Genomic DNA, 14,799 nt, shown 5'->3' on the forward strand with positions numbered 1-14,799 from the left:
TCCTAAACTGAGGGCTTAAAGCACGTGGTTGTCTTGCCTCAGTGGTACAGACAGTTTCCATTTCCACATCCTTCCTGGACCTTCTAGCCCCAACCTCATCATTCCCATTCTCACATTTCTTCCTTCTCTGAGAATGATTTCCTTGGGCCACCAGGAGATCACATTTTCACTGTATTATTCTAGAGCAGCCATGTGGGCACTCACAAAGGAGAGTAAAAAAGAAAGGGCCATTTTTTATGAACAACAAAAGAAAACCTTAACAGCTAATTATGCAAATCTTTCATTGCACATTTGATAATACTTTCTCAATACCCAAACACTACAAATAAGGCTATGTCTAGAGCCATAACAGTTAGGAAAAGGAGTGGTGAAGTAATTAAAGCAAGATGGGAGTTGTGACTCAAAGGTCATACTGGCAGTTCCATTAAAACTGATGTAATCCTGTTCAAGGAAAGTAAGCCACCCTGTGCTTCAGTGCAGCTATTTAAAAGAAAATTAAAAAGTAGGATTAATATTACTGAAATGGGTATGATAAGCCATCCCACACATTTCCTACCTGAGAACAGAATGTTTCATTAAGTGTATTCAAGGGAGCAGGATCGGCCCGCATGGCCAGGGCACAGAGGGAAGGAAGACAACATGGCACTAAGAAAAATCACATTCCTGGAGACTTTAGGAATCCCAGGTGATTGGAGGGATGAGGTAGGCAGCTGTGGGTGAAGACCCTCAAAGTGATCGAAGTATGAATTGTATATGCAGTTTCATTTGCAATCAAACACATGAAATGACAGATTTCACTAATCACATGTTGCCCAGAGGTTCCCAAACCTTCTAATCAGAATCATCTCATTAAACTGCTTATTAAACCACACACTCAAAATCCAAGTGCCCATGTGTATACCAGCCCTTCACATGCAGCCCTGTGCATACCCCCCACCTTGGGGGCGGGGCAAGTCCTCAGAATCCATCTTTTCAAAAACCCCAGGTGATTTAGACAGTCATAAACATTTGGAAATGACCAATCTAGAATGGTTTATAATTAGATTTCTTCATATTCCTATGTAAATAATGTTTTAAATGAGTTCAAAAACAGTTTATTCTCTTCATTCTCTTGTCTAAAATCTTAATTATAATGCTAAATGTTTACCAGTCCTGTTTTCATGAATAATACAAGGCACACTTCTCACAGACTTTGCCACATTCTTACCTTACAAATTACATGGAAAGACAACAAACAATGACCTATATTTCTATCTTTCCATAGCTGTAGCACTTTTGTACCCCAATGGGCTATTATTTTTCTTTGTAAGGAGCAGGGAAACACAGGCAGATTCTGTTTCATTAACACCTTGTTGTTTTTAAGCTAATGAGAGAAGTTATAAATGTGTCCAAGATTATTTGGAGTGGTCTCAATTTTATTATTCTGACTCATTGTGTCAAACACACTAATATCTAACCATATGTCCCAGAAGTTTGGGTTAAGAGCAAATGTTCATTCTACTTCAGGTTTCTGAAAAACAGTGTTTGTAATAGTATCATTGAAAAGTCTCCGATTTAGAAGGTAGGGTAACTACAAGGCAACTTTAGGGTTTGTTGTTGTTTTTTTTTATTTTTAATTCAGAAAAGGCTACATCTTGGCAGAGGAGCTGAACCACTAAAATTTGTAATAAACAGATTGAAGATTAGCCTTTTACTTTATTTTCAATATCTGTTGTGATACAATATACTGTCATTCTGGGTTTCTTTAAGTCTCTAGTTTACCCTTATCCTGTTGGACCCTGAGCTACCTAACACTGCGGTCTCTGTTTCCTAATATTAATTTATTTTTACTGTTGTGACAATACTTGGCCAGCAAGCTTGACTACACCATTGTAAAGAAGGCCCCTTTAAAAGTATCAGTATCCATTTGGACTGTGCAGCAATGTAATCTAGACATCCTCCCAGATGCTCTCAGCAAAGAGGAACATATAGCCCCCTCATTACCATAATCAGGGCCATTCTATTCCCAAGACAGCTGTGGGCACCTGCCTTGCAGGTGACAGCTGCATTAAATCAGACCTCATCAGACTTCGTCCACAACCTCTTCTTCCCCACAAAAAATCCCAGAGCCTGAGTTCTGGTCCAGGTCTCAGCAGCAGGCCAGGCAATAAAACAGAGGTTCGTTTGCTGTCTGTGCTTGCTCTTCAATGTGCTGACAGAATTTAAGTTAGTCCTGAATGTGAAACCAAGGTCAAATTGGTATCACTTAAGAGCCTAATAACCAAAACAATGCAATCATAACCAGAAAGTAAGTTCAACACATCACAATGCGATCAAGAAAACATGATCAGAAAAATACTACATTGCTGAGCTGAGGGGAAGGGAGAGAGAGAAGTCAGCACCATTTGAGAGGATGAGTGTGAACTTGATTTTGAAGCTCAGGTAGGCAGAATGCTCCTGGAGACTTGCTCTTGAAAAATCCCGTGTAAATCACCTTCCTTGAAATGCATACACAACATGCAGCTTGCATCATTCAGTTAAGGAGACTTAAGGTGAATCCTGCTGAACAAGGATGAATTATTTTCTAATACAAAAACCCTGCTTCCTCATTATCTATTTCATAAAGTCAAATTCTCCAATTACACCCCTAACCTTCTGTTTGTGACTGTGACAGTGGCTTTAGCGGTTATCTTGAAATCAAAGCCATCCTGTGTGATATAAATTCTATTGGAAACACACATCCCCAAAAATAAATTTCCAGAACTGGCCCTGACCCTGTTTTTTTTTTTTCAAAGAGAGAGTGGAGAGACAGAGAGAGTGAGAGAGAACCTTCTTTCTTTTTAATATCTATTTCTTTTTCAGTTTTTCGGCAGGCACAACATCTCCGTTCGTATGTGGTGCCGAGGATCGAACCCAGGCCGCACACATGCCAGGCGAGCGTGCCACCGCCCAAGCCACATCCCCAGGCCCTGACCCTGTTTTTAATTCAAAGGTTTTGTATCATACTGGTTTGATGTGTTGTGCGTGTGTGTGTGTGTGTGTGTGTGTGTGTGTGTGTGTGAGAGAGAGAGAGAGAGAGAGAGAGAGAGAGAAACATGCCTTCGGCTGATAAATGCTTCCTCATTACAAAACTGTCGGCTATTCTTTTATTCTTCGACACAATATGAGTGGCACATCAACACGCCATCCTTCAGAGCACACACAGATGCCCTGATGCATTTTATTATAGTATTGAATTTATCTCTGTGCTTTTGTAGTGGGGAAAGTGAAGGGGAAAAATTATCTTCCTGAGGCATCACACGAGTCCCCTGATGGCTCTAATGATGCCTCTTCCTTCACACAAGCCCTATTTCCTGGGTAGGCCTGGTGCTTACAGACGCCCTGAGGGCAGAGCCCACCCCGGAAGTCAGAAGTCCCTCCCTTCCCACAGCTTTCAGACCTGAAAATCTGGAAGGACAATTGGAAGTCTGGATAGAAAAGAGACAAAATGAGCACCTAGGAAGGGGAAGGGAGGTTAATGCTTCCCACATTTTCCAAGCAAATGGGAAAAAGGAGCCAGTGAGGCCCCACCAGAACTTTTGTGGACACAGGCAGAACTTCTTCATCTTCTTACCTCTGTAGAAATTTTCAGAGCCTAAAAGCACATCACAGACAAGGAATGAGAGTGGAAGAGCTTTCCTTGCTAGAAGGTGCCAACTACTGCTGATGTTGAACCTGTAGGTTCCAGCGTGGAGGATCCAGATCCTTGTGGTTTAGAGGAAGAAAAGGGAGAAGACTGCATTTGCTATAACATCAGTACTACTACTAGTAATATAAGAGCAACTCTAGCTTATGGAGCCCTTACCAATACCAAATGCAAGCTGTCATTCCATATATTTTACATGTATTAATTCACTTAATATGTATAAACTACATTCACCGTACAAGGCAGGTACTTTTGTTGTATAGACAAGGAAACTGAGGCATAGAGACATAAATAATTTGCTGCATCTTGCACTAATTAAGCACCAGAGCTGGTTGAGGAGTTCCAACTGTTTGGCTTGGAGCCCGTGCTCTTAACCACTGTACTATACTGCCTCCCACTGGCTGTATGATCATAACAAACATGTGAATCACAAAAAATGTTAGATCAGCATATCCAACCTAAATGTTTTCAGAACCATATATATAATTTAAAAAATTTCAGTAACCACATGAAAAAGTAAAAGACACATGAAATAAAATTTGCTTTTATCCAAATACTAGCACTTCAACATGAAATCAATATAAAAATTATTAATGAGAAATTTTACATGTTTTCAGAATATGTGTTCAAAATCAGTGTTTATTTTACACCAATAGCACAACTTAACTTGGAAAAGCCATATTCCGAGTGCTCAATAGTCACATGTGTTATCAGATTAGTCCAAGCAACAGCATTGAACACTCAGCACCCTAGAATTAGGTGCAGCATCGACCTGGACTCTATAGGAAACATCACACAGTGATGGAGGTGACTCTCACTCCCACCCAGAAATCTAACTTCAGTCTGAGTATCAAGAGAAATGTCAAAGAAAGTATAAAAAGTGAAGATCTCTGTTCTGTAATATTTGCTTTGATACTTGAACCAAAATCTTTGAGAAATACACAGTGTCCAGTGGATTTAAGTTCTTAAAATAATTATCTCTGCTAAGTCATTCCTCTTCCCACTTTATTCCCTTCTGGGGAGTCCTCCTAATTTACTTTCTGTCTTAGCAAGCTTCATCCTGCTTTGAGAGGCAATGCACAATGCCCCACTCTAACCCATTTCTTAACCAAACTATAGCAATATGGGTTATATTTTTCATTGATATAAGCCCTTTTGCTTTCTTTTCAGGAACTGAGCTAACCTATTAGAGACCAGAACAGGGTCTTTAGATCTTTGTTCTGTAGTAGCTATGTCATTAGCAACTTTTGTTATTTCTTCCCTATCTTCTTATATGGTTTCTACAAAGAACAAAAGGCCAGGCATGCATCATTAGGCCCCTTTTGATTCAGATCAGTTATAGAGCCCACCTGAAAAGCAGCATGGCCAGTTATATATACATGAAACTCTCCTCTATGTGTATAATTCTCCTTATCAAAGAGCAATAAGAGTTAGGATAAACTAAACATGAATAGCTTCCTCCCCCAGATACCATGGATTTTGTCTCTCTTCTTGCAGAGGGTTGCAGATATTTAATGATCATTTTTATATGGTATTTTTTTCCATGAAAGCAAAAGGAGAGCTTAATTATAACATTTCATTAAGAAATGTATCATCTCCTAGGCATAGTGCAAGGATGATTAGTCATTTTGCTGTCAATGAAGGGAGGTACTGGATAATTGCAAAATTATATTAATACTCTCAATAGAGTCAAAATAACATTTCATGAACTCTTCAAGTTGAGAGGACCATACAGAACATCTAATTTCTCTAACTTCCCTGAGGATAAAAATCATTAGGAACACCCTTAATAAAAAAAAAAAAGTCTGTGGCCTCATCCAAGACCCATTGAATCAAAATCTCAGGCGAAGAGCCTAGGAAGTTGTAGGTTTAATAAACATGAGCACTTCAGCTTATTACCATCATCAGGAAAGTTGAGGGAACAGTGAGCTTTGTTTTGCAGATGAGATCGAAGAACATGACTTGATTCTCACAGCTGCTGTTCATCAGATGGGAATCAAACCCAACCCTCCCCACTGTAGGCCAGAAACTTTCCAGGAAAGCAGAGCATTACTTTAGAAGCACAACCAAACAACAACAAGAAAGCCATGTCTTCTATCTGTAAAAAAAGGAAGTCGCAGCAAATAGTAACCTTTCAGGGGATAGGTTTTATATAATTTTATAATATGATCTCCTAGACTGCTCTTAATTCAGGAAGATCGATGAAAAGGTGTCTGCAAGCATTACACACACACACACACACACACACACACACACACACACACTCCATTTCTACTTTTTCATGTACTCAGAAGAGACCATCTTTAGTGATTAGGCTATAGTTTCTTTTTCATGGTGCTTGAAATATTCTATATGCACTAATTGTCACTCTTCTGGATTCTAATTAGCTCTTTTCAAGTCAGCCATCAAGTATATGGTCCTCCTTGGTACCTGCAAGGTGATTGGTTCCAGATCCCTTGCAGATACTAAAATCTGCAGGTGTGTAAGCCCTCTTATGTAAAATGGGATAATATTTGCATATAACCTAAGCACATCTTCCCATATGCTTTAAATCATCCTTGATTACGTATAGTACTTAATACAATGTAAATTCTACCCATTTTTTTTTGTTGTTGTTACAATGCTTAGGGCATAGTAGCAAGGAAGAAAAGCCCTTTTATGTTCAAAACAGACACAAATTTTCCCCAGTATTTTCAATCCATAGTTGGTTGAATCTTGAACATGCAGAATCCAAGAGCATAAAAAACTGTATACTGGGGCTGGCGATATAGCTCAGTTGGTAGAGTGCTTGTCTCGCATGCATAAGGCTCTGGATTCAATCCCCAGCAACACACACACACACACACACACACACACACACACACACACACACACCAAAAAAAACCCACTTTATATTTATTTACTTTGAATGACCAAACACTTTCTTTTGTCGTTTGCTCTTCTTTAAAGAAATAGAGAGTTATCCTTCAACAAATAACTTGCTTTTTAAAATTTCAGCAAGACCAAAAAGGTGTCAATATTTGCCCTCTATTGTAAGAAATGTATGAAAGGAAAACCCAGTGAAAAAATGTCTTTCCATGATTTGGGGACTGAGCTCAGTGGTAGAGTGATTGCCTAGTATGTTCAAGTGTTCAAGGCCCTGAGTTCAATCCCCATCACAACAACAACCACAACAAAGCTTTTCTACATCAAAACATTGATAGTGCCAGCTGCTTCTTATTATAATTTCATTTGTTTCCACAGACTGTCCAAAACCTCCAAACATTCCTATGATCATGTTGGGGGTTTCACTGGCTATTCTTCCCATTGGAGTTGTCCTCCTGTGCATTTGGAAGCTGCTGGTGTCATTTTATGATCACAAAGAAGTTGCCAAATTTGAAGCAGAACGATCAAAGGACAAGTGGCAAATGGTATGTCGAAACTCAGGGCTACTCTTGGTGCAGTGGTCCAGGCAGAAAGGATGGGAGAGGGACTCCACTTTCTTCTGTCTAAAAAAGAGTTTAGGTGTCACATTTTTCCCTACTGCCCTTGTCACAATCCCAATAGTTTTGGTTTCTATTCTGCTTTGGGAGCAAACCTCTTAATCCATTATCTGGCCACAAGTGTCCCTCATGACATGCATTGCTTCTCAGTGCAGTGGGTATCTCCACCACTCAGAAGAGTCCTGTGAAATTCCTCATACAGCAAATTAGGGACATCATGGAGGTATATTCTATTCAGTGCCTCTTCACCACCAGGAGGATCCCTTGGGCTCCATTTAATAACACATGGGTGCTGGATCTACATATTTCCATGAATTAGTTATGCTATAGCTAATGGAATAATGTCAGTGAATAGTCTGACAGTTCATGCCAATTTTCACGGAAATACTTGTTACTCATATAATTGGTTACAAAGCAAAGTTGAGAAGACTTTTTAAACACCAGGCAGTTTTTCTGAATAACATAAATTTTAAACAGCTACCTGAAAAAAAAGTATCAACCTTCAAATATATGTACTCAATGGGCATAATTTGTGTCTTCTCTTCACAACAGGCAAACAGAAAACAGGACTACAATTTTATGTGTTTCTATTCCACAGGAGGATAATTACATTTCTAGAGACCCCTAGAAACAATTTCATGGTTTTAATTTAATCTCTCTATCTCTAATGGTGTGTCTAGCTATCTAATAGCAATTATCTTACATTGCTGAGTCTCAAAACAGTGACATCACTGGAGAAATACAGGCAAACACAATGCTCCTTTGGGCTCATCTGCCCAAATAAATTGATGCTAACGCTGTTTTCTCTGAGCCTATACAATATTTTCAATTTCTAAAGCAAACAGAATTTTCCCTTTTGCATAATTTTATCTCAATAAGGGATATCTATATATTAGGCAGTTATATTTTAAACTAATCATAATATATGATGCACAACCAAGGACAATGAAAATTTTTATCTACTTTATCTTCCCATTAAAAATGCCTTTGGATACAATAACCAAATGTGATGTATGGATCTTCTTTGGATCCTAATTTGCACAGTCCAACTATAAAATATGTATTTTAAAACAACTGGGAAAAAGATAAATAACACTAGATATTAGAATAATAGCAAGGAAATATGCTTAACTTGATCAAATACCATTAGGCATGATGTCTTTACTAGAAAATATCCATCCTTTTTAGAGATGCAAACTGAAGTATACAAGGGCGAAAAGAAATGAAGGCTGGGATCTGTTTTGAAATAATTCAGCCTAAACAGAGGGTGGGAGGGAGAGATAGTAAAAGTAGTTTGGGCAAAATCTTGATAACTGTTGGATCTGGTAATGGGTCTTTGGAGGTTTGTTAAATAACTTTCCTCTTGGCATATGTATGGATTTTTCACAACTGAACAAAACCCTTCAGGAAAGTAAACTATGGAATAATTGATCCATCCCTAAGAATGTAAAACGTGACCTGATGGTTTATCTTGGTGACTTAGAACATAGTGATAATGAGGCCAAAGTTGTGGGATAGTTAACTTTGCCTGATACAATGGCCACAGATATCAATCTTAACTTTCACCAACTGCCAAGTAAATGCCTGGCAATGGTCAGAAGGGTGAGCAGGCAAAACAATGTGGATAAGTCAGCACAAAGAGCAATAGCAGCAAATAGTTGGACAACTATCAGCCCTGTAAAGTAGTCTTGGTGTCCCCATTTTGAAGATATGTAAACTGAAGCTGAGAACGATTAAGGGGCTTCCCAAACCTAGCTGCAGGTGGAACCCTAATCATTAGTTGTTCTTCCAAACACAACCTTTTGTTGATCCTCCTGGAAATAACAAGAAAGTGTTTCACAAACAGGCAGTTGGGCAGTTACATGATGCCTATATACCAACCAGCATGTTTTAATGTTCTTATACCAAGGCATGAGTGCTGGCAAATGATTAATATCTTTAAAATAACATTTTAATTAACAGTTAATTTCCCTCAAAACATAAATTGTTCTCCCTCTGGATGTAGAACATGACTGCAATTCAAATACCAAATTTTTGCTGTTTCTTCAACTAAAATGGGACAAAAACATGCATTAAACAGATAAAAACATAAATGAAAAACTATCATTCCCTGTTCTGTCGAGTTTCCTTGAATAACAAACGTGTGATGTTCCTGACTAGATAATGATGGAAATAATTATTCACTTGGATGCAAAAGAGGTTTAAATCAAATAATTCAGTTCAAATTTCTCTAATATATCCTCCTAGAAAAAAAACTAGTGTTCCTCAGTGCATACATTTAAATATCTTCAATTTAATTCAATTTTTATATAAAACCTATTTTTTCCCCAAGAATTTGACTGATTTTTAAAACCGGGGGACAAAAGGGTCAGTAGGGTCTCCTGTATCCATAGGGCCCCATTGGACTCTTAAGGTGACAAAAGTTAGGACAGGAAAGTCTTCACTCTTGCTTCCTGAAACTTTTTATCATAGCTGTGAAGAAAGGTTACCTTTTTATTATACTTATAAGCCCCCTTGCATATTCCTTATGAAAACACAAATGGAAGATATTTAAATTCATCTTTGATGAGACATTTTTTTCTAGGATAACAAGTCATTAATTTGAGGCAAAATAAATGTACAGGCTGACATTTCTTGCAGTCATGGATTGATTTTGCACTGTGATAAGCAAATCAGGTCTGCTTTTGGCAGTTAGGTGATCATTAAGAAAGCTGTGGGTCATGGCAGAATTTTCTTATTACCATTTTTTTCCAAGCTTGAAAAAAATGTGTCATTGCTTTTGCAGAATACACAGCCTAAACTAGAACCCCAATATTCCTTGGGGGAAAATCAGCCTGGTCACTCCAGATGATTAGGAGAAAACTGTCTAAATGATGGAGTGGAGACTCTCCCGAAATGGGGAGGACCCCAGTCTACATTTCAGTTGGAACTCCAGGCAGGGCCACTGCAGCCTGCACAGCACAAATGCAGGCACATCTGGTGCTGATGCCCCTATTTGCACCCATTCTCCTGGGCTCTGAGCATCAGCTGAGGTCAAGAACTGCCCCATTATACACACCTCTGACTGCAACAGGGACTTGCTTGTGCTCCACCTTTATACTTCCTCCTCAACCTCCTTCAGTAATGGAGTCCACTTTACCCATCATCCACCCCCCAAAAAATATCACAGACCTAATTTTTTGTTGTTGATGTTGTTTTAAAATACAGAATAAAAACTGCACAAAATTAAACATTCAACTAAATATCTATAAAATAACATTATTCCATCAATTGAAATTCAAATCCCCCCCACCTTTATAGCAGAAAAAATTCTAGTTAATGTGGAATGTGGATGCATTTTAATATGTTCAAGATGACATGGGGTAGGACCTACAAACAAGCGCTTGGCCCTATGAAGGTCTGGCCCTGCTCATAGTCTATTTATTCTTCCAGAATCCTTTTTCTATTCATTAAGTTTCCTTCCTTCAGCAGAGGCTCTGCCCTTCATTTCCAGCCTGCACCTCTTAGGTTTTCTACCTTGCCTCTTTAGCCAGGTCCTTTGTTCTTCTGTAACCAAGTAGATACTAGTGTTCTAAACATCAAAGAATTCCATGCATGATTTTTGTTTCCAAATGAGACTCTACCATCATCAGAGACCACATCAATCTGCCATTCACCCTCAAAAATTCTAAGGTTTTCAGAAATAAGGACTTGAGATCCTTCAGAATTATCCAGGCTGAGCTCAGAAGTAGGAACAATACAGCAACCTGACCTTCACCCTCATCCACCAGCAGCCAAGCTACCTTTTCCTATTTGCCCTCAACAGAGAGATAGCATCTATCTCCAAAGGCACTGTGTCAGAGGTTGAGCCACTGGGTATGGGTCTGACTACTGCTCACAAAGAAGGCCCTGTAGCAAGTCCAAAGGCAATGTGTAGAAGAGGTCAGGGAATGTTTTTGTTTTGCTCAGTTCTTCTGACAGCTGAAAGAATGTTCTGAGATAGCCCTGCACAGTGGCACATGCCTGTAATCTCAGCAGCTCAGGAGGCTGAGGCAGGAGGATGGCAAGTTCAAAGTCAGCCTCAGCAATTTCGAGGTGCTAAGCAGTCAGTGAGACCCTGATTCTAAACAAAACACAAAATAGGGCTGGGCATGTGGCTCAGTGGTTGAGTGCTCCTGAGTTCAATCCCTGGTACTGGAAAAAAAGAAAAGAAAAGAAATGTTCTGAGATAGCAAATACAATCTTCTTTTTTTTTAAATTTATGTCTACAAAATATGACTATCTCTACAATTCATGGAATAAAGAGACCAATGTAACTCAGAGATAGTATCTGGACTTCACACATATGGGTTTGGGAATGTTAAGACTTGCAAAGCCCTATCAGAAAATATCTTTATAACTTTCTTCAGGATCTAAATGAAAAGAAACTTCCAAATTTGAAGAAAAGTTATAAGTAAGAACTAATAAGAAGAGGCAGCATGCATTGAACAGTTAGTATGTTTAGACACAGTGCAATAGGATCTTATCTCATGGACGGAGTAGGAAATTTGTTAATCCTTCTTTAATAGATGAGCACACCAAGGCCTAAGGTTGCTTAAGTAAAGTCACCTGGTAGGCTGGGTTTGAACACAGACTGTCTGATGCCAAAGCCTGTGTGTCAACCTTGGAAATTAGGAGAGAAGACACTGTACCTCACAGAGATCCCTTGCTCCTGCCTAGGACAGCTCACAGGCTTGGTCCTCTGATCCTCTGGTTACAGCACCACTGCTGCAAACACATCTTCAGCCTCAACAGCACAGCTGTGTTCTCTGGGCATGGACTCTCAATCTCCCAATGGCCCAAGGGGCCAAGCCATTTTGTGCTGTCTGCCTTCAGACCACCACTCACTTGTGAACCCAGGTTTTACATACCAATAACTTGCAGAGTCATCTGCTTTACACTCAGTTTTGTCTAGTAAGCATATGCCAGAAAGTTCTTCTGCTCTCCAGAGAAAGTGTTAGCTGTCCAGGGGATCTGTCTGTGCTCCTTCCAAGCAGCTAGCTGCTCCTCCTTCTCAGTTTTGATCTCATTTACACAACGTTATCGCGCCCTGTCTGATAGCTCACCACCAGCAGCTTCAAGACAGATACTATGTCATTCATATGTTATGTTTCTATCAGTTTCACTTTTCCCACTGTTCACATTACCTTACCTCTCACTTTTGGTTCACCAATTGGTGTTCATTCTGCCCGTTCAATGCATATTGAATACCTGTTATCAGCTGAACACTGTTTTCACTGGGTAAAACAGGCAACAGAACATGTAAACATGTTTCCTATCCATAAATCAGTGTGTTTCCAATGAGGGTAAGATTTTTAAAATGCCCATGTGGAGGGCTGGGTGTATAGCTCAGCAGTCAAGCGCTTGCCTAGCCTGCTCGAGTCCCTGGGTCACACACACACTGACCCCCTCCCCTTACACACACAGAATACCCATGTGGGACTAGTTTCACCTATTAGAAAAAAAAGCAAAGCTATAGAGCAACCTGAAGTGGCACTGCCATAAATTTGAAAATGCTGAGTATGAAATATCAAATGAATCAAAATTATTCCAATAGCTTCCAAGATTGAAATTGACTCTCATCTTCCAATTTGAACTATAATAAAAATACCTAGAAATATTAAAATAGTATCCTAACAAAGTGTGCAGACTTTCATCTGAACTTTTTTTTCTTTTAGGGAACAAATCCACTGTACAGAGGCTCCACTAGTACTTTTAAAAATGTAACCTATAAACATAGGGAAAAACAAAAAGTGGATCTCACCACAGAAGGCTAGAACCACTTGACGTGTGGGAAAAGTTGGCTTTACTGATGTGAAATGTTAATGCACTATTTTATTTTCCTTTCTCTGTTGCTTCAAGAAGAGGTTGGCCTAATATAATAATAGGTCATTTGGAGATCAGCCATTCTCTGTATGAAGGTGAGACACTATGTTGACAGGTTCAAAGTAATCAAGAAGAGGAATTTCCTTAGCATAGAGGTGACTTTGGGGATCATTTGAGGAATACTAACTCTGTTGCATTAATGTTTCAAATAATCATCAAAATGATTCATGGGGGCCTGATTTGCATTTGAAAAATGTTGAAAATTAGAATCACTTTTGTTTCAGGAGTACAGCTACCTAAAGTCTTTGTCCTAGCAAAGTTACAAAGTCCATACGCTTATATTGTGTACCCACACTTGCAGTAGGTAAATCCATCCTAAAGGAAGTTTTATTTTAAAGCAGGAGAATTGAGATTCTGATTTCACTTCAGTTGAAAGGATTCATTTCTTCCACAGATATCCCAAATTGTAAGATTGATCATTTCTGTGAATTTGTATGCACCTGAAAGTCAGGTACACAAACAGACACTTTGCTTTACAAATGAGGAGGAAGTAATTTATAAATTAAGTCACTAATAAAACCAAAAATAATAACCCTACCATTTAGCTTATTTTTAAATTACCTGGAAAATAATCTATGCTCAGTTTCCTTCTTGTCCTTGAGTTTTCTAACTGTTACTTCTCCCTTATTTCTCAATCATCTTACTCAGTATCAGAGTCTCCTAAACCTGTAATTGTCACATGAGAGTTTTCATTTCTTTTTGAAAAAATTACCTTAAATGGTTATCTTCTTCAAAGAGAGTTCCAGAAATATAAAAGGAACATGGGGTAAATAGAACAAATGTTTAAATGGCTGTAAATCAAGCACAACGAGAGTACACAACTCCCTCATGAATTGCAGATTTTTAAATCTATGTTCTTTTCCCATCTGCATAACCCAACGTGCACATTTCAGCTACGTGTGGTTGATGCACACCACACATTTAAGAAGTAAGATTTTACTTACAAAATACACGGGGACAATTAGGGGTCCATCGGTTGATTGGCAAGATGGCCTCTGTAGGATGTTATTCCTTATGGTTTCTGCTGTGTCAGAAAGCACTTTCATCTTATTTGATCCTTGCAAGGAAACAAAGGCTCAGAGGATGAGTTAGAAGAACTGGGATCGGAATTCACATCCTTTTACTCCAAGGCATTTCCTCCTTCCACTGCATGGGACTGCCTCTTTTGTTGTTAAAATGATAGAAACTCTGTATTAGTTAAGCAATAAAATTTGTTTGAAATGTACTAAACAAATAGCAGTTACAGCATGGAATCCAGGTGAGTTGTACTTTTGTGCAATGTTTATTAGCTTTGATTAAACTGTAATGAGAAGTCTTTTAGAGTTTCTTACATAGTGGAGGCTTCATGGTTGTCCATTGAATTGCCAGTGTAATCTCCAAGTTTCTTCAGTCCTAGCAGATTGATGTGTGTACATTTGATCACTTGGAGACCCCCCCAAATCCCAGTTTTTAAACAACTCAGGTAAATCATACATTTAGGGAGGACTGGGCTCTATGAGAAGTATTACTGAACAATCTCCTTGGACATCTGAAGGACTGATGTGCCACTCCGTTATTGATGGGGACGTCTAGAGCAACCTGCAGTGGCACTGCCAGTGACGCGGCAGTAGCAGTCCCCTGTACATGAGACTGCTTGTGCTGTTTTGTACAATTACTGAAATGAGATTTTTAGAAAATAGAAGTTTCCTTTGTGTGTGTTTTAGGGAAGAATCTGCTCATTCTTTAAATGTGGTTTTGACCCAAGGCAGG

The 14,799-nt window shown here is 38.9% G+C and overlaps 1 protein-coding gene across 1 annotated transcript in view; it reads left to right on the forward strand.

Annotated features, from left to right (window-relative positions):
• LOC143410717 (integrin beta-6-like) overlaps nucleotides 1-12,941 on the forward strand; it is a 49,679-nt gene extending 36,738 nt beyond the window's left edge. Inside the window, exons 8-9 of the mRNA XM_076871486.1 lie at nucleotides 6,874-7,074; nucleotides 12,843-12,941. Coding sequence (XP_076727601.1) covers nucleotides 6,874-7,074; nucleotides 12,843-12,941 — 300 coding nt within the window. The remainder of the gene's footprint in view (nucleotides 1-6,873; nucleotides 7,075-12,842) is intronic.
• The last annotated feature ends 1,858 nt before the right edge of the window (nucleotides 12,942-14,799 follow it).

The sequence above is a fragment of the Callospermophilus lateralis genome, chromosome 11, assembly GCF_048772815.1.
Source record: "Callospermophilus lateralis isolate mCalLat2 chromosome 11, mCalLat2.hap1, whole genome shotgun sequence".
Taxonomy (NCBI): domain Eukaryota; kingdom Metazoa; phylum Chordata; class Mammalia; order Rodentia; family Sciuridae; genus Callospermophilus; species Callospermophilus lateralis.